This window comes from Haliotis asinina, chromosome 2, assembly GCF_037392515.1.
Source record: "Haliotis asinina isolate JCU_RB_2024 chromosome 2, JCU_Hal_asi_v2, whole genome shotgun sequence".
Taxonomy (NCBI): domain Eukaryota; kingdom Metazoa; phylum Mollusca; class Gastropoda; order Lepetellida; family Haliotidae; genus Haliotis; species Haliotis asinina.
In genome coordinates, this window is record NC_090281.1 from 66,302,193 (window position 1) to 66,322,605 (window position 20,413).

Here is a 20,413-nt window from a genome sequence, read left to right on the forward strand (position 1 = left end):
AGAAGCATAGAATCTTAATGTAGTCAACATCCAGACAATTTAGCTGAAATATACTCGAATTTTGTACCATTTCAAGAAAGGGCAATTATAACATTTGTTCTATTTCAGTATGAATTCTGAATGTTTGCACTGGAGTGCAGTAACATATAGCTGGTACCTTTATATCCTGCTCGACACTGGCAGATAGGTGCGTGAGGCCCCTCAATGCAGGTTCCACCATGCAGACAGGGACTCGGAATGCAGTACTGGCCATATTCACACTTTTTACCCTGGAACTTTCCTTGACATTTGCAGGAAAAACCATTAGGGACTTCTGTGTCCTTTATACACTGGCCTGTAACAAAGCAATGGTGCTACAGTGAAAAGAAAAATATTTGTCACAGTCTTAAAGTCCAATGATTTTCATACTTAACAAAAGTACAGTGCATGCATGAACTTAAAATGAGTGAGTGAGTGGGTTTAGCTTTACACCTCAACAATATTACAGCTGACAGCGGTCTTTCAAGAATGAAGTCTGGACCAGACAATCCAGCACGAGCATTGATCTGCACAACTGGGAACCGATGACGTGTTAAGTCAGTGAGCCTGATCACTCAATTCCATCATCATCATTCACTTTCAATGTGTACCTTGATGCAGGCAAGGACTGTCCTGGCATGGGTTTGTGTCCACTTCACACTTGGAACCAAGGTACCGTGCCTTGCACTGACAAGTGAAGGAGTTGAGGCCACTGTATACACACGTGCCATCATGCATGCATGGATGACTGCTGCAGATATCTGAAGGGTAAAACATTTAGGATTTAGATCAAATTGTCAGACAACCTTGGTTTCTTTTTATAATTTGACCTTTTAAGGAAAACAGAATGTGATTTTATTTGTTGGAAAAACAAGTTTTATGGACTGTCAAGTTCTTTATTGTAATGTAACATTTCTGGTGTAGGTACTAACACCATTATGAAGCATCTTGTTACGACATACACATCACAATCATTACAATATAGAAGTTGACTACCAGCCATACTTGGTTATCCTTGATCTTTCAACTTCTAAAATGCCTCTCAAAGAAAATGTATTTGTCACTTCATATACTAGGGAATCACATAAGTTACTAATGACATGCAGGAATCACAAAGTACATTTTTCAGTTGCAGATCCACTTCTTGAAGAAGAAAATATGAAATTGAAGTTTCAACATATACTCTGATCTCTATGAACATGTTCATTAGCTATGAATATCTTACATTAGTATCTGTTCCCATCTGTTAACAGTTTTTAGACAACATTTTTAAGAACAGAATTTTATGACTGCAGCATTAAATCCGGCAAGGTTTTTTTCAATGAAATACATCCTAACAAATTAAGTGCATGTACCATAGCTCCTTTTACGGGAGTGAGTGAGTGAGTATCTATGGTTTTATGCCATTTTTAGCAATATTGCAGCAATATCAGGGCAAGCGACACCATCAGTGGACTTCACACATTGCACTCAAGTAGTGAATCAAACTCGGGTCTTCAGCATGATAAGCGAATGCTTTAACCACAAGCCTACCTCACCACCCCAACTCCCCTGGATATGAAGCAAGTAACAACTGATAATTTAGAATGCCATTTAGAAAGTGGTCAAATGTATGTTATATTTGGGACGACACTTTCTTAGTAAAGTACAGATCCCAGTACTTTGTTGGATTGAGTCCTATATAGGATTTAAACCCACACCCTCGGAGCCACTCACCTATTTGCCATATATGGTATAATTTAACTACATTTTACCAACAACTGCAAAGCCAAGTAAAAAAGCATTGAAACATCATATCTGAGACACTTTTTGGGTCCATGGTAGCCAGAAAAGCATGATGTCCTTTATCATGAATATGCAGTGATTAAGTCATGCCTCTATCTGCATCTCACTATGAATCTAATATTGACTTTTGACTTTCAGATCATTCAAGTGATATGAGTCGAGACAGTACAGATTTAGCTTCATAACTCACTCGGGGGAGGGTTTTTCCATGGGTCCTCTTTACAGTTGAAATCAATCCTCTCAAACAGCTGATCCTTTGTCACCTTGTTGCTCCCCGAGAATAGCAGCGGTATATCAAATATGCGGATATCTTTCATGCAACCCTCAAATCCATGGCTGATGGCCTGATACTGTTCTCGCCAGTTGACCTCTGCACCAAAGTAGATTTGGTCAGTGTTCAAGTTAAGGATCTCATTTGTCCCTGGTGCTGTGGACATTGCCTTGTACTCCATGTCCAGTTCCATTTCCGCTATGCGACCGTTTCTCTCCACGTTTATCTTGTGCCAGGTGCCATCGTTAACAGCTATGGGTATCGTGACCAAGCCTTCTCCGCTTCCACAATCAAACTTGTACTGCAGTTTACCGTCAATGATCTATTGATACAAAATTAAAGCATTAATATTTACAAAATATTTTTAAAAATATGCAAATCAAAGTAAGTAGGTAAAACGGCATAGGCAAACAAGCACAGAGTAACAAAATTCTTGGATGAAATTATAAAAACATGTTCCTAGTATATTCAAACATATTTCATTTACGGTGTCTTAAAATTTCCTTCAAAATTTCAATGAGTATTTCTTACATTAAAGTCAGCAAAATCATATGTAGTTATTGGTAGTGCACCAACTCATCGCTAGCTTCAGCAACCCCAGTCTGATTAAAACATTGAAAAATTAGTTCAAGGAGTATGGATACATTTATCACTAATGGCATAGTCTGACTTGTAAGTTGCAGTTTGAACACAAGCCAACTAAGTTTCCGCAGTAAATTCCTCTTGATCTTTGCCCAAGAAGGTGTACATAAATTTCTTATGTACTGTTACCTCAAGCACACTGTAGTCTGCAATTCCTCTGGTGTTCATCAAGTTGGCGTTAAGCTGTCTGGTCCTGATCCACAAAGATAGCGTCAGTTGTTTGGCAGTTTTCAGGTTAAGCTCCCATCGAGCATAGCTTCGCCCCATGAACGTCATTGGACGGTCCCCTATAAAGACATTAATTTAACACTTACGAGTTAGCCTTTAGAGAGTAACTGGAAACTTAACAGTAAATTGTGCATCAGTAAACTTAGCCCCATATTCCTGTTCAATAATCCAGAATCATACTTAGTATCCAGTTTCCAAAAGACATTAAAACCCCACATATCCATGTTGTCATCATGATCAACCCATAAACAGAAAAGATCACGGATGTTGTGTATTTTTAAAAGCCAGGTTTGATTCCCCTGATGGCCACAAGGTGTGAACCCCTTTTCTGGTATAACCTGCTGTCATATTGCTCCAATACTGTTAACAGCAGTTTAAAATCATATTTGCTCATTTACTCGTGTTGATGAGAAGATAAGTCAGTCAATAAGAGGCAATAATTTGATTCATGTCAAGTACATGACCCATAATGATAGATCGATCGGCCGTACATACGATAGACATTGATTCTTGCAAATCATGACAACTGTTGAATCCTGGTTGAGTGGCTATTCTGTTTGTTACGTTTGATCCATATTCATCATTTGATCCAGGTCAATCATTTATTCCATCTTTATCATTCCATCATTTAATCCATGTGGCTTGTTACATTACCACTGTGTCAGTGATTGTTTTTTCAAGGCCCATTGTTCATCACTTTTCCACAATTTCAATGTCACTGCTGTCAACACTTGTCATGAGTGCACAGATCACAGAAATTGCAATGTCAGTGTATGAAATAAGGCCAGTCCGACCGCCTGGCTGGAGTTTTGGCATATTCCATGCACTGACATTAACGGGGACAATTGCTGTGACTGTGTTTCTAATTCCCATAGGTAATAATGTTACTACATTAAATCTGAATCATCGTGTTGACTGAGATGGACTGAGAAAAAACAACAAAAGACATCAGTTCTGTTCAGTTCTGTGTCATAACATCCAGCACGTTTTATATGCCAAATATGATCAGATCCACTCTCAATGGATTCTGGCAGTGTTTGACTGTTTATGGCATGACCATGGTGACAACTGGGATGTGTAGGTTTTGACTTGTCTAAAGTACTTTTCTCACCATGATAACAATGGAGAAGGATGATATGAGACAGGATCAGCAAATTGCCATTAACAACTGGTAGAACTGGTGCCACAAGAGTTGTGCACTTGGAAGTTAGTACAGTTGGTATCAGATACCCTAATATTTTCAGTATAAATACGAATGATTTGAGCAAAGTAGAGAGAAACAAACAGGCAGATTCATTAGCAATATACACTGACGGATAAACATATGGGATCACAAGTGTTTCCTTTACGTTTTACCAAGTGTCTTCACAAGCCATGCGACACAAAACTTGTGAAGAAACCTTGGAAAAAAAATATAGGAACACTTGTCCTTTCGTGTGATCCCTTATTTTTTCCCTCAGTATATCTACACCACTGAAAATAAGGGCACAAAAAAAGAAAACGACAAAAACTAACCAGACCTGAAAATATTTCAAATAATTAGATATAAACCCCATTACCACATGATGGAAGCATAATTGGTCGCAACAAGTAAGTCTCATGCTTTATTTCACCTGTGCTTTTTTTAAAAAAGATCTTTACAGACCTGGCTGACACTAGATATGACTGGGGCACAATATATGGCAAAAATGAAGTATCAAAAATACCTTTGTGACAACTAGCATCAGAAGGTTTGCACTGGATGGGGTCTTTGTCACATCGGTCTCCTGTCTTGCCATTGGGACATACGCATACATTTTTGTTGAAACGGTCAAGCTCACATAACTTGTAGGATGGACAAGGTATCCCACCACATAACTGGGAGTCACAGTGAGCTGCAAGAAATGTTTAAAAGAAATGGAATAAAACCCAAGCAAGTGAAGTTAGGAATTTTTATCTCATTCCAGTTCCAGTTCCTAAAAACAACTTACATCAATGAACACAGATCTAGACTTATGGTCCATGTCTTTATTTCCTGCCTTATTACTGACAAGTTAGCTGATAGCACTAAAGACTGCAACTTTGGGTCTACCCTATGTGTTTTTGATGGAGGTATGATGCTGCAGCTAAGGCTAATTCTTTTACAAACTAGTAGAACATTGCAGATCCGATGTGGGTTCAGCTCATTCTCTCCCCACAGAGGTTACTCCTGTCATATCTTCCTACGTAATCTCTGTTCTAATACGGCCCTTTCATGGTGCAGTTGTTCAAGACTCATGATTGGAGGTATTCAGATTTAGTTGTGCAATCAGAGACATTGTTTCAAGAGTGGTCATTCGCAAGATCTCGGTAATTTCCAAATGCATCGGGAAAACATGCTTTGTTTTTGTTTCTACAATAATATCCTGGCAATTGATCCCTGCACTCTCTCTTGCAAATTTCTTATTTTCAGTTAAACATGAAATACTGAATCTTTCCTTCGCACGTTGATGAACCAACTCCATGGGGGCCACCATATTGGAACTAAGTCTATTTAACGCATGTTCTGATTGGATATTAACAAGGGAGATAATTCCTGTTGCGATTTTTTGCCGCATTTCTCGATGACCGGGAAATATGGCCCTATTAGAACAGAGGTTATGTAGGAAGATATGACAGGAGTAACCTCTGTGGGAAGAGAATGGGTTCAGTTGAGCCTGACTGAGTATTTCAGAGACTGGCAGTACTCTGGCAGGTGTCCTGTACAAAACTTCTTGACCAAATTTCTCAAAGGTGGGAGGTTAACATGTTTGATGTTAGGAAACAAAAGAACAGTGTCTCCCCACACTCTGAACAGCAGACATAAGATTCCTACACCCTGAACATCGTTTGTCCCCAAGGAGGCAGATGCTTTGTAACTCGGAACATTTTACAATTTCTTTTCATCAAGATAAAGTAAAACAAATGCATGCATATGAGCCATTGGAAAAATTATGAGAGTTTTCATGTGCTTATGATAAGGAAGATAACTCCCCAAAAGAGGGCTTGTAAGACCTCTTGAAAGAAACCATGTCCTTACTCTTAAAAAATTGCACTTACTAATGATATCTGAACCTAAAACAGTGGATGGACTCCAAAACAAGATTAAGGAAAGATAAATTTAGTGTTTGAAAGACATTCATAAGAACTTTGTGTATTTTGCTATGTGTCAAAATCTACATCTCTGCATGACAGGAATGTTTTACCAATAAGTGCTAACTATGCCACAAAGTTAATGTTATCTTGCAACAACTGTTCACTTGATATTTTACAATTTCAACTGTACTTAACATTTGGATCCTATGAGGATAGAAAGATTATCATGTGACCATGTAACAAAACAAAGTCAAAGACAACTGTACACTCAGTGATTACTGGCCGTTCACTTCTAGATACCAACACATTAATGCATGTAATTCTGGCCTAACTGTTGGAAGAAGGATAATTCATTCATTTACCAGTAACAACCTTCTACTCTTTGATGTCAATGCTGCTTTCACTTATCACAAAAACACTGACATAAATAAGTTACGTAAGTCTCGAAGAAATATTTATGGTTTACACTTACCTCCTTGGCAGACACATTGATAACTGTAGTAATGTCTTGCAGACACAAAGCTCTCACCACCCACAATGACTGGTGTAAGTCTGTTGCTGTCAAACACAACACGTCCAACACAAATGCCCTCTGTGCATGTTACATCAGAACAAGTATCACTGAACACCTTGATGACTTGCACCCCAACAGCCGACTCAATACGTGGTGCTGCACGCAGTACTTTCTTCCTGAGGGAATTTTTCTTGAAAAAGCGCTCTCCAGACTTCCTCACAGCAAAAAGGACATCAAGATTGTTCGATGTATCTCTCTTCCATCGTCCTGGAAATCTTGGGCCGGTTGCTGGTTGAACATTTATTATTTTGATATTTCGGGCACTGACATCAAGTTCTCGTTTAAGGATGTCCTGAAAATCTTTCTTGCTGTTAGCAAAGAATTGTTCTGGTATCATGTTTGCAAATTGGATAGTAATTGCATTGTCAACCATTTCTTCAGATATTGATACCACATCAACAGAAACTTGAGAAAAACTTGTAAACTTTCCATCACTAACGCTGATATTGATTTCATAGTGGCCAGCATCCAGACCAAGTAGTGCAATAACATTTCCATTGTGGCGATCAACATCAAACAGATAACGATTATTGGAAACAACTTGGAAGATAACTGTATCGTACGGATCATCATCTTTGTAGTCAACTTTCCCAATGACTCCTCCTGGGAACTTATCCTTGTATGAGCTGATAGTAATGGACAAATTCCGCACAACAGGGGCATGAATACTTTCATCAACCACATAGATGGTGGCTGTTGTATCAGCATACTGGCTTGGTCTTCCACTGTCATATACGCGGACTGTCAATTCATAAGTATCTTTCAGTTCTTTGTTTAGCTTCCCAGCTATGCTTAGCTTCCCATCATTACTGATATGAAATTCTCTATTATTGTTTCCACTGATGATATCGTAATCAAAAGGAGGCCCGTTTTCTACCATATCAATATCTGTTACCATGAACGTTAATATGCTGTCACCTGTTCGACGTCCCTCCTGAAACATATTTGCAGTGAAACTGTGACTATACAGAATACGTTATAAATGACCATTGAAATACTATCATTTAGTAATTATAAGTCAAGTTCAAGGACATTTTTACTGATATTTCAAAGAATAAATCAACCTGCATCAGTTCTGTGCTTCTGATAAGACATACCATTGCTGCTGACTTCATGAAGCAGGATAAGCTTTCAATGTATAGTTTGTTTGGGTTCAAATAAGAATGATGAAGGATTAAATAACTTCAAATAGCGATAAATGCACAAGACATGAATATGAAATGTTGTTCAAAAACCTCTCCATTCAACAGGATCTGAAATATGACATATTATGATCAATCACGGAACAGGTTGCTTAAGAAACCATCATGAATTATTCTGCTATTTCACACTTTACGCTGAGGGATGACAGGCCGCTGGTGGAAAAGCACTGGTTGTTTCCTGACTAGTCAGGATCATTTCACATGGCTGCACCTGAAGTGGATGCTGGTACTGTTCCACCAGCAGTTTGTCACCTCTCGCTGTGAGGCGTGAAAATAGAACAATATTACATGATGGTTTCTGGAACAACTTCTTCTGTGATCGATCATAAAATGTCAGATTTCAGTGACGGTTGGGTACAGAGGTTGTAGGACCATGTGTCTTATTTATGTTTGTGCACTTATCCAAATTTTGAGTTATTTAATCATTCATCATTCTCATTTAAACCCAAACCAACTACAAACATGGGCAAACAAAGCGCTGTGACACAACTGGGATTGATCATGCACTGTTCCTACACATGCAAGGCAACAGGAACATAGTACATCTACACAGTAAAACAGCATGTCCATTCTGCTACTGGAATATTCATGCAAACAAAATACGAATTCTCGTGAACTAGTAATACTAGTAAATGAATTCATGTTTATCAAAATCTTGACTAAATCACTGGTGCTGTAGCTCTACTCACACTTTGCTATATAAAACTATGCTATGTATTTCAAATGTCACTGTGCACATGCAGACAATGGAATCACAAACTTTAGCTATATACTTATGTTTCACAATACATTATGCTGACTAGAATTTCTTTTTATCACAATATCAGAAGGAAAAACCACAGCAGAGTCTGGTCCACCATTCTGTTTCAATACATGGCAAAAACAACTAATGTTTAGGACAGATATGCAAATGTTTGACCTATGACAGACAACAGGAATCTTGCTTGGACAAACACTAGTTATGACAATGCTACAGACCTGTCCAAAAGATTCCTGGCAGACAACAGGATTCTTGCTTGGACAAACACTAGTTATAACAATGCTACAGACCTGTACAAAAATATTTATACACTTGACGTAATTTCCATAGACTTACATCATAATTCAGTGTAGCATAAGTAACTTCCATGCATTAAATGTTCGTAAGATCCAAGTCAAATTTTGCATATTTGCGAGCAATCATCTTACTTACAATAAATTCATTTCTGTTTAATTTTCTGTAGTCTATTTATCGAATGGCAACAATTTAAACAACATGTGTACAGTGCTGTGAACACCATTAACATGGTGGCCTATGTGACTGCACCGTGGAACCATATGTAAGTTCATAAATGTAATGTCATTAGTTAAATAGTGGTCCAAAAATTAAATGGAAATTATGTGCACAGATCATCAGATGATTTGACATTTGCCTGTCAAATTTTACAAAGATCCATCCGAAACTCACTTCATGAAAATTAAGTATGCTACTCTGAAATAACATGAAACTCTATGGAAATGATGTCAAGTGTCCCAATACTTTTTGCACAGGTCTGTTGTTTAAGTGTCAGTTGATGATGTGACAGGATGCACACTCTGCATGAAACATCTTTGTAAAGAAATCAATGACAACACATCTACATTAAAACACAACACATCGAACAGTACACTTCTACACATCATAAATAATGTGATACACTCATCCTTTGAAGTCATGAAGGACGTATGTCCGGAAAGCTAAGTTGTGAAGACAAACACTCGTTTCTGACAGGATATTCATAACATACCTTCATGAACAATCTACGACAAAAAACTGACCTAAACAAGAGTACAGGTGGCAGGGTCACATACAGGAATCAAGCTATTAAAATCAAACAGCAACTCAAATTTCTACAAAACGAACATGCAACAAATTATCATAAGTTAAATATTAATTTGAAAAGTACTTCACTTACTTTCATAAGATCAGATCGCTGTATTGAATAAGGATTTATGAGTTAAGATTTGTTTAATTATATTTCCAATCCAAAAGAATTCATCGTACAAAAAATAGTGCAGCCTCAAAGTTGCTACCACAAATATGCCGACATTCAGGGAAACAAACAACTTACACTCGGACACTTCTAACAGCAACCACAAAGGCTCTAGTTTACAAACAGATAATATGGAACAATACAAGTATAATTGTAAGTGGTGACCAAAACAAAATGAATGACAATCAAACTTCTTTACTGATCTTCAAGCATGTGCTTGAAACCCAATAATGAGGGCAAATTAGCATTCTGCCTTTACCCCAGTACTGACAGCAGTATAATACATGGCACTGTAGCTCACCTTGTCATGTACTTAACGGGTTGATAGAAACTAGTGTTGATCAACATTCTGACAGGTCATATCTATCAAGAATGTGATCCACAGCTTCATCAGTTGATTGACTTGAGTGGGTGTAAGTGTGTACAAGAGAGAGAGATATGGACAGGGGGAGAGAGAGAAAAGGGGGTGAGGAGAAAGAAAGTGACTGAGTGAGTCACAGAGGGAAGAGAGATAAAAGTACACATTTTAAAAAATCTGGATCAATTAATACACTTAATGTGTTATTATTTTAATACAATTATTGCTATCATATTATATTTCCATTTGTCAATGTCAAATGATTTCTTTACATGTGCCTGCATGTTGGTCATATTGCTGTGGTCAGGCAGTTGTTTTCACACACTTTGTAGTCCATTCTTTTCTTGTCACTTTCACCTTATTAACTCAAAACCCAGCCTAGACAGTTTTCCCTCAATGGGTGACAAATTTATCAATATTATCATAAAAGTCTCTTTACAGGGGGTTTTGTGAAGATGGAGTACAAAATCAAGATTTTAGGGATTCTAAGAAGTAATGTAAAGTAAAACTTTTACAAGGCATCGAATAATCATATATACTTCACCTATGTCGCACTCTGATGCTTTCCTTATTTTGATCCATGAGGAAGCATGTCCTAAACCCGTATCCCTTCTTGATCTTCACATCAAAGTTATGAGAGAGAGAGAGAGAGAGAGAGAGAGAGAGAGAGAGAGAGAGAGAGAGAGAAGAGAGAGAGAGAGAGAAGAGAGAGAGAGAGAGAGAGAGAGATTGATTCCTTTTTCACACAATTCATTCTGTGTTAGACCTCACTTCACCCATGACCCAATTTTTGACAGGTTCAGCTGTATAAACAGCCACTGCCATGGGTCAAAGGGCAACACAAGATGACTTTGTGGGAGTGGTGGGTGCCAGGACAAACTGGCCTATATAAGCTAACATAGGTTTTGCCATGGTGAACTAAATACATTTCTTGAAGATGTTTAACTATTACTTCTTTTTACTTGAAGACAGGGAAAATGGTACACACCTGAACTCTGGCTGTATAATTTGCTTGAGTAAAACGAGGTGGGTTGTCATTGGTATCCAGTACATGCACAGACACAACAGTGGTAGCAGAGTGTGTATGGTGAAACCCGGAGTCTTCTGCCTCAACAATCAAGGCATAGTGGTCAATCTGCAGACAAAAAACACTATATCAATATCGGTCAAGTATGGCGTCAGTTTCATATAGAAGTAATATGATGATGTAACAGCAGAATATGAAGTAAGTCCCTTCTGACTGCCTGAGACAGGCCACATTTCTGACGGATGGTCTAGATTTACTGCCAGCACGATGGTCTGGTAAAAACTTGAGATGTTCCATACATCTCAGTAAATTCACCATATCTTGGTGTCTGGTCTGGACAAAACCATTTCTAGCTGGTACATTTTGGTGTTCGACTGGGTGTTTGCCTTATTTCAAACACTGTTAATAGAAGTGCATATCATGCTACAGAATTTGTCTATTATGAAATATGTTCTGTCTGAGGTTGAAACCAAATTTCAGTGAAATGGCTTTGCCAACAAATATTGAATGTTATCTTCACCATTCAGGTGATAAGAAGGTTCTACCTTTAATTTAAAGAGATAAATTACCATTTCTCTGTCGAGAGCCTCTTTAATCCTTATGACCCCTGTATCTTTGCCAATAGTGAATTTTCCCTCAATGTCGCCACTGACAAGTTTGTAGTGGATTTGTGCATTTGATACACTGTCTACATCTGTGGCTTGTACCTGCAGAAAAGTTCCTATTCAGTGACAAATATAACAAAACACATAAATACAAACATGGTAACTTCAGACATATAAAAATGTGCGTAACAAGTATAAATATGAAAGCTGTTGCTGCTGCTCTGTACCCAACAGTTTATAAAACAGAGCCACTACAAAACCCAGTCTGCACAAATACCATCTGCCAATATATGTAGGACTCAAATTTGTAAATACTGATTCACTAAAGTGCAAGCGCTGGAAACGTAAGGGATAAATATGAAAATACAATGTTCTGAACAATATATCACATCTTGATAAGAAACATTCAGTCTTCTCAGTCCGGCAGTTTCACAGAATGCAATCCCAGCTGTTAACTTCCAGATATATTCTAATGAAATTTTGGAAGAAGAAATCCTTGTACACATTTCAAAATCCATGAAGATTCATGTTCATGATGTTTACTCTCCGGGTTAGAATTAATCTTCAGTAACTCAAACTTGTCTTAAGTGGTGACTAACAGGAGCAGATGGTTTGGCTCACTAACTTGGACACATATCATCGGTTCCCAATTGTGCAGATCGAGGCTCATGCTGTTGATCCCTGGACTGTCTGGTCCAGATCTGATCATTAACATATCACAGTCATATAGCTTGAATATTGCTGAGCGCAGTATAAAACTAAACCCACTCAGTCAAAGATGCGAACAATATATGTACTAACTCTGATGATCTCTGTTCCTTCACGTGCATCTTCCTTCACTGATGTTGAGTAAGAACTCTGTCCAAACTGTGGAGCGTTGTCATTTACGTCTGTGATATTGATATTGACAATTGTGCTACAGCTCAGTGGCGTCTCTCCTTTGTCAGTTGCTGTTACAGTCAAGAAATATTCCTTTGACAGTTCATGATCCAGAGGTTCAGCAACACGAATCAGTCCTGAAATGGGTAACAAGTATATATTACTAAAACCGTTCAGCAACACGAATCAGTCCTGAAATGGGTAACAAGCATGTATTACTAAAACCGTTCAGCAACACGAATCAGTCCTGAAATGGGTAACAAGCATGTATTACTAAAACCGTTCAGCAACACGAATCAGTGCTGATATTGAGTTAAACTCTCTCATTCTTGCGGTTTGACACTTTTGCGCATTCTGAGTTCAAAATTATAAAACTTGCACAACAAATTCATATAAAAACCAAATGTCATATAAAAAACAAACATATTATTTGCCTCAGTGTATTCCTTGCAGTCCTTGTGTTACAGACATTAAACAACAAGCAGGTCTTATATACACTACTGGCAAACAAGGATAAGTTGAGCACCAACCTGACAACACCTGTGTCAGTACAATGTGCCACCCAGTGGCGTTTGCCACTGTGAACGAAGGTACCCCACAATCAAGTGCATTGAGATAAGCGAAATGTGTGGCCTGTCTCAGCAAAGGCATGTCAGCAGCTACATGCAGAATCAATTTAATTGTCGTGGACTGCGCATGCACTAGTCTACATCAGCTCTCCCTTTCACACAAAAAAATGGGTTTGGTCATTGCTGTGCACCTCCTACTTCTCATAAATGTGTTCTCTGCACAGGTCCATCTAATCCTTGTTTGCAAGTACTTCACTGTCAATCAGATGATACAATAAAATTGAAATGTCATACCTTTGTTTGCATCAATTGTAAATTTTCCTTGTTCATTGCCTCCGGTTAGAGTGTATTTTATCTCTGCATTTTTGCCAACATCCTGGCTGGTAGCAATAACCTGAATGACCTTAGTGTGTAACGGAGCATCTTCCCTTACAGCAGCTGTGTATTTTGTAAGATGAAACCTTGGTGGATTGTCGTTTTCATCGCCAACCATGACACGCAAATCAATGGAGGTGGAAAAATCAGGGAATCCCTGAAAAAAACAAGAAGACAAAAGTCGTCAATATTCCCTGCAGTGGCAAAAATACTCTTCATGAATATGTCTACAAGTTACGATGTCAAATGTTTCTGGTAATGTGGGAGGAGAGTATTTTAGTAAGAATTCTCAAACTATGCAAAAAAGCACCAATACACCACCATCTATGTGTCAAGTTTGGTGAAGAAATACTGAAACTCAATGAAAGGTTTAAAAGTTCTGATATGGAAAAGAACACTACCACCAAATTCAGTTTAATTCAAACTTGTTGCATGGAAATGCAGAAATATGTTTTATTCAAAAACCCCAAACTAACAGTACACCACTAGATCTATGTATGTTCCAAGTTTGGTTTAGAAACAGTGAACAGTTTTCCTCAGAAAAAGAGAAGACACACTAAATTCAGTCAGTGTCAAACTTGTTGCCATGGGAATGCAAGAAATACTTTATTTAGAATTCCAAAACTACCAAAGGCACAAGTACACCACCAGATCTATCTATGTGCCAAATTTGGTGAAGAAATGATAAATGGTTTTTGAAGTTCTACTCCAGAAAAGGCTAATGTGCACAAACAGACGCACGGACAGAGCGTGTTTTAATACCCCCCTGAAAAACGCATTGCAGGGGATAAAACCCCCAAACCTTTGGTTCTTTCAGCGAGTCCAGTGAGGACTGATATGTACAGGGAAAATGACAAGTATCAGTGAGCTGTCTGGCAACACATTGTAAGCATACACATTGTATATACCTTTGTGAAAATATGTAAGCCCAAACCTAATGATGATCCAATCAAATTTAAAACATCACAACAATGTTGCCATTTCAATAAATCAGTAAAACTGTAAATATGAGTGCACGATTTCATGAACACTATCAAGACGTGTCAGAATAATCTTCCCTTATTTTTTACCCTGTCTCATGAACTAACCCACAAACTATGCTATCATTCCAAACATGATTTCTGTTAAGCGAACTGGCATTCAAACTCTCTTTTAGCTTGATAACAGTGTAAAAATCTACACTGTAAGGTCATTTTATGCATCAAACAACAAGTTGTTATCCATAAGGTTGTGACCTTTGCAGTTGACCCATGAACTTCAAGAATGCCAATCACACAGTGACCAAAGAGAGGGGAAGTGAGGTGAAATAGGGTTTAACACCACACTTAAGAATATTACACTCACATGATGATGTGGATGTGTGTGTACGTGTGGCTGCTTGCACTAGCCCTGACTTAAGCTGGTTTCATAGTGCTAGCCCACTGAGATACCATGCCGCAGCATTAATGAATACCCCACTCAGACTCCAAGCTGACCAGTTCTTGTACCCATTCATGCCGAGGCCAAAGCAGGGACCAACAACTACCATATTGTAACGTCTTTCGCTATGACCAGACCGGGGACTGAACCCGCGACAGACGCTCTACCCACTACACCGCAGCAGTCTCAGTGAGAGGAAAAAGTGTGACATAACCACCTTCCCTGATACACAAACACAACTGTTACACCTCGCTGCATTGACATATTTCAAACAAACAAAAATTTGTGCAAGAAGGATTTTTTCATTATGACTTGAGATCAGCATCTGAAGACCCTTCATCTAAAATTCTATGTGTAATGTGAATTCAAGCAGATGAAAGGCTGTAACAGGGTATAAATATCAAACAATGATTCACATCAACTGTGTATTACTCCATACAAAATTTGTGAACTCACCGGGTTGTATGCGATGACCGTAATGTTATACTCTGACTGCTGTTCTCGGTCCAGAGGCTTACTGACACTGATGATTCCACTCACTGGGTCAATCAGAAACAAATCGTCCTTCATCTTCTGCAACTTAAACTTCACCCTCCTGCTGATCCCTGCAGTTAAAAATCATGTGCAACAATTAGAAAGCATGGTTGAATCGTTCCAAAACGCTCTGTGGCTCACCAAAGTTAAAATTTTATGGACCTTATTGTTATACAAATATAATGTGCATTAAGAAAATATTATTGTGAAGAAGATAGAACAGGTATTTTGGTAACAGCGAGCAATTTAGTTTTATGCCACACTCAGCAATATTCCAGTTATATGGTGGCAGTCTGTAAATAATCAAGTCTGGATCAGACAATCTAGTGATCAACAACATTAGCATCGATCTCGGCAATTGGGAATCAGTGACATGTGTCAACCAAGTCAGCGAGTCTGACCACCTGATCCCGTTACTCACTTCTTCCAACAACCACTGTCAGCTTTTGTGGCAAGCATGGGTTGCTGAAGATCTATTCTACCCCGGATCTTCATGGGTCATGACTGCTAGGAAACACATCCATTTCAATAATTAAGTGCTACTCACCACTGTCTTTATCAGTTGCAGTGACTCTAGTAAGTAGAGTGTTAGCTTGTGCATTCTCGGGGATGTGGAATGTTGTTGTCTTAAGAGTAAACTCTGGCTTGTTGTCATTGATATCTGTGATCGTAATAAGTACGTCAGAAGTACACGAGTTTCCACCCCCATCCATGGCTGCCACATGGAGATGATAGAAAGGTGTTGTTTCTCGGTCCAAAGTTTTCTTTGTCCTCAAAACACCTGAATAAACCAAATGTGAAAAAGAACGTCAGGAAAAAAATTAGAGGATCCATCAACATATATCTTAAAAAGTGTCAAATGCTTCTAGCATCTTTTATAAGTTAATGACGCGCATTTTTGGGTCTAACAACATCTTATTTCAGGTCAATATATCATATTCTGAAACCAGTTAAATGGGAAAATACACATGAGTTTCAAACTGAAATTCATTGCTTACTTCTCTTATATGATGTAAACATCTATCACAGCCATGTATGGTCAAAATTGAAGCATGACATTTATGGTAGGGTACCCCTTACAGAAGTCAAACAAACACATTATGGCCTACCAGAATTTTTTTCAATGATGAAAAAATCCGCTCCATGTCCTGATACAGAATATGATATCTTGGAGTAAGGTGTGTTGGCCTCATCTTCATCTGATGCTTGGATGTAGTCAATGACAGAGTTAATCGGGGCATTTTCAGCCACAAACTTGGTGTACACAGACTGCAAAAGACAACAGAAAATTATTCAATCAGCACTCATCAATTGTTAAAACTTTATCAGAGGTTTGTTGCTAGTCAGGCCTTCAGACTGTAGGCCCATATACAATATATACATACAGCATGATGACAAAAGTATTCGTGATTTTTCAAAAATGGCCATTCCACTTTGATTGCAACATCTCGTATTTTGTCTCTTGCTTAACAAATACTGAACTTATTTTTTATGTTTGACAATTGTCAGCTTGACATACGATTAGTACGCATGTGCAACGATGTCACATGTCGCATGCTTGGAATGACGAAAATTGTTTGCTGTAAACAATGGGCTGAAAATCAAAGGAACTCAACATCAGTACAAAAGAACTAACTGTCGATTTGAAGTAGAATGGAAAGAAAACTTCTGACACTGAGATTGTTTAGTGTACCCGAATCAATAATTCGGTAGTTTGGAAAAAATATTAGAATCATGATAATGTTGAAAACAGCCGATGAAGTGGTAGGCCAAGGAAAGTGATCATTCTTAGTGAACACATTTTGCTGAGGAGGGTCTGCAAGAATAGATTGTACATTCTAAGAGATATTACCCATGATTACAATGTTGGTCAACTTCAACAAATCAACCGTAGAACAATTCAAAGAGTTTTACATCAGAATGATGGTTTTTGTTGGGGTATTAGAAAGCGCCATGTTGTGAAGAAAGTGAACAGAAAGCAACGACGTCACTGGTGCTTGCAAAGGAGAATTTGGACAGTACAAAATCAGTGGAAACGTGATATTCAGTGATGAATCACAGGTAGTTATTGGACAGCGACAATCACAATCTATCCTGACCACTGACGAACTATATGACATCATCGACTAGGTCTGGACAAATATCATTCTACACTATGTTAGAAACTTATATGAATCAATTCCATGACGGACTATGACCTGCATACGCTTCAAAGGGAACCTTGAGTACTGAGGTATGACATTATTCTTTTCTTGACATATTGCTGTTTAAAGCTTTCATACCGTCTTGTGTTTACTTCTGCCAATTTTTGAAAAATCGCAAATTCTATTGTCATTATGCAGTACTCACATAACATTCACAATTTATTTGTGAACTAAGAACTGTTCTTTTTCACAAAGACATGCCAGAAGTATCAACATAAATTTCTTAGTGGTAGTTCATTGTTTGAACATGAAAAGATTTTAAATACATAAATATTTGGGTCATAACACTCTACTGCTGACAAAACTTCAATCATAAATTAATACATTATGAACAAAGAAAATAAAATATTTTTCTGGTTACAAAAGATTTTTGTACAACTGTATCTTGTAACTGTCACACAGGGTACAATTCCAGTACTGAAAGAACATCTTAAGGTCAGCTAACTTACATGCACTAATAAATGAATCTCCAACAGCTTGAAATATCCATACGGAACCAAAACCATACAAGAAAACCATAACAATTATTCATTCTTCTCTAACCACAGTTATCACAGTATAAATGCAATCTAAATACTTTCACAGGTAAATGCTTATGATCTTCATACATTACAAGCTCTAAAGAAATAAATTTTCGAAATTTCCCATTGACCACAGGAGTCTGAACAATAATTAGCGGTCCTAATGATACAATGATACTAATTCTCACCTTTTCGCACACTGGAGCATGATCATTGTCATCTAGAATATCCACACGTATGGTGACATATGTCACAAAACCTCCATCAGTTGCAGCAACAATCAGCTTGTAATGGGACTTCGTTTCCCAGTCAAGGGGTTTGTTGACAAACAACTCTCCTGTGCTGTGAACCTGGAACTGTCCCAATGGATCGCCTCCAGTTATGTAGTAAGATATCTCAGCATTTTCACCAATGTCCCTGTCAAAAGCACTGATGTTGCGTAAAACAGTCCCCTGGACAGCTCCTTCATTCACTGCTGTGTTCAAATGTCTGTCTATGAAGATCGGGGCATTATCATTGAAGTCAGTCACAGTTATAAGAACCGATGTGCTAGCACTGTGTCTCTGGTTACTATTCCTATCAGTGTCATCATAAACAACAACGCTGAGATTGTATTCATCTTTCATTTCTCTATCCAGGGTAGATATCAGTGTTAACCAGCCAGTGTGAGCTTCAATGGCAAATATGTTAGCCATCTCTTCCATCCCCTCACCAAAGGTGTATGTAAACATGGTTGGCTGATCTTTGTCATAAGCCTGAAGTTGAATTATTCTCGTTTCAACTGCTGCATTTTCAACCACAGATGCCACGTAAGGATTAGAGTCAAAGACTGGATCATTATCATTTACGTTATGCAACTGTATGCTGACCTCTGTGTATGCAGCAAGTGGTGGTGAGGTCTGTGTTTCAACTTTCACGGTTAGCAAATAAGAGCTTGTCTCCTCGTGATCAAGCTCCTCTGATACAGTTATTTGTCCTTTAGAGTTTACATGGAACTTGTGAAGATTGGTGTTCTTGACTGATTCTGGAACAATACTGTACGTCACAGGCTGATTAGCTGTAGCCCTTATAGTGGCAATGACAGATCCAACAGCGACGTCCTCCTGAACAAAGAAAGCATACTGGTCCTTCTCAAATGTAGGTGGATTGTCCCCAGGACCCATTACCAGAATGTCCACTGCAGCACGATCTTGCATTGACAGATCCTTTTCATTTCCTACTCCAACAAAGAACTGGAACACCTTGTTTGCTGAAAAAGACAGATGTATGAAATACTATTATTTGAAACTCCCTCAACAACATGTGTAACATGGGAATGGACATAATACATCTCTTGTGCTTACATGGGTATTTGAAACCATGAACAATTTACTGCCGCACACTCACAAAATAACATCCATGTCTACTGTTTCAACATATTTAGCAGTATTTTGATGTATGCATCAGAAACTGCAGTGAATGATGACGAATCTCTCAAACTACTAGGGTAGAAGGATGGCCAATCAACAAAGTCGCACACACATGACAACCCAGTCAAGTTACCCTTACTGGAAAAGTATAAAATGTTGGTGATCTCATAACTTTCCAAAGTAATGCTTTGATGTAAACATATTGTAACTACATTTGATTTGAAAGTTTTTACCACAGTCATCAGCAGATAACAGTGTCAAGAAATCACTGGAGGCACATTAGTCCACTTTCATACAGTAGCCTGAACTATTACCAGTGTGTACTGTATTGCTGCTTACACAAAGGCTCTCTATGAACATAAATGGAAAGCAATGGAAACTCATAAAAGGTTCAAGACATCAACTCCCAAGCCAAACTTCAACAAACAGTGAAATACAACAAAACTTATGTATCTCAAGGAAGCTGAAAGAAACAAAAAAAAAAATCAAAAGAGTCATTTCAATTCCAACCATCGGCCATGGATCTGGACTTCATACTATAGAATATATCACCTGAATTTTAAGATCATTCAGCTGGAAAAGACTTTGAGCTAAACACACTCAATACAGTCGTCATCCTACTGGTCCAACAGCAGAAGCATCTGTGAGATCAACATACTGGATGTCAATGTGGTTGGTTTTGACAGAC

At 38.2% G+C, this 20,413-nt stretch overlaps 1 protein-coding gene across 5 annotated transcripts in view; it reads right to left on the reverse strand.

The window, feature by feature from the left end:
- LOC137274179 (protocadherin Fat 1-like) overlaps positions 1-20,413 on the reverse strand; it is an 86,880-nt gene that overhangs the window by 12,138 nt on the left and 54,329 nt on the right. For 3 of the 5 annotated variants that reach the window (XM_067807218.1, XM_067807219.1, XM_067807216.1), the window contains 15 exons: positions 18,505-19,565; positions 16,701-16,860; positions 16,139-16,372; positions 15,514-15,662; positions 13,558-13,795; positions 12,617-12,831; positions 11,780-11,917; positions 11,172-11,318; positions 9,748-9,765; positions 6,510-7,545; positions 4,651-4,818; positions 2,846-3,003; positions 1,994-2,396; positions 630-779; positions 158-334 (listed from right to left, as the gene is read on the reverse strand). In XM_067807218.1, coding sequence (XP_067663319.1) covers positions 158-334; positions 630-779; positions 1,994-2,396; positions 2,846-3,003; positions 4,651-4,818; positions 6,510-7,545; positions 9,748-9,765; positions 11,172-11,318; positions 11,780-11,917; positions 12,617-12,831; positions 13,558-13,795; positions 15,514-15,662; positions 16,139-16,372; positions 16,701-16,860; positions 18,505-19,565 — 4,452 coding nt within the window. The remainder of the gene's footprint in view (positions 1-157; positions 335-629; positions 780-1,993; positions 2,397-2,845; positions 3,004-4,650; positions 4,819-6,509; positions 7,546-9,747; positions 9,766-11,171; positions 11,319-11,779; positions 11,918-12,616; positions 12,832-13,557; positions 13,796-15,513; positions 15,663-16,138; positions 16,373-16,700; positions 16,861-18,504; positions 19,566-20,413) is intronic. The other 2 variants (XM_067807217.1, XM_067807220.1) reach the window with 1 other exon arrangement.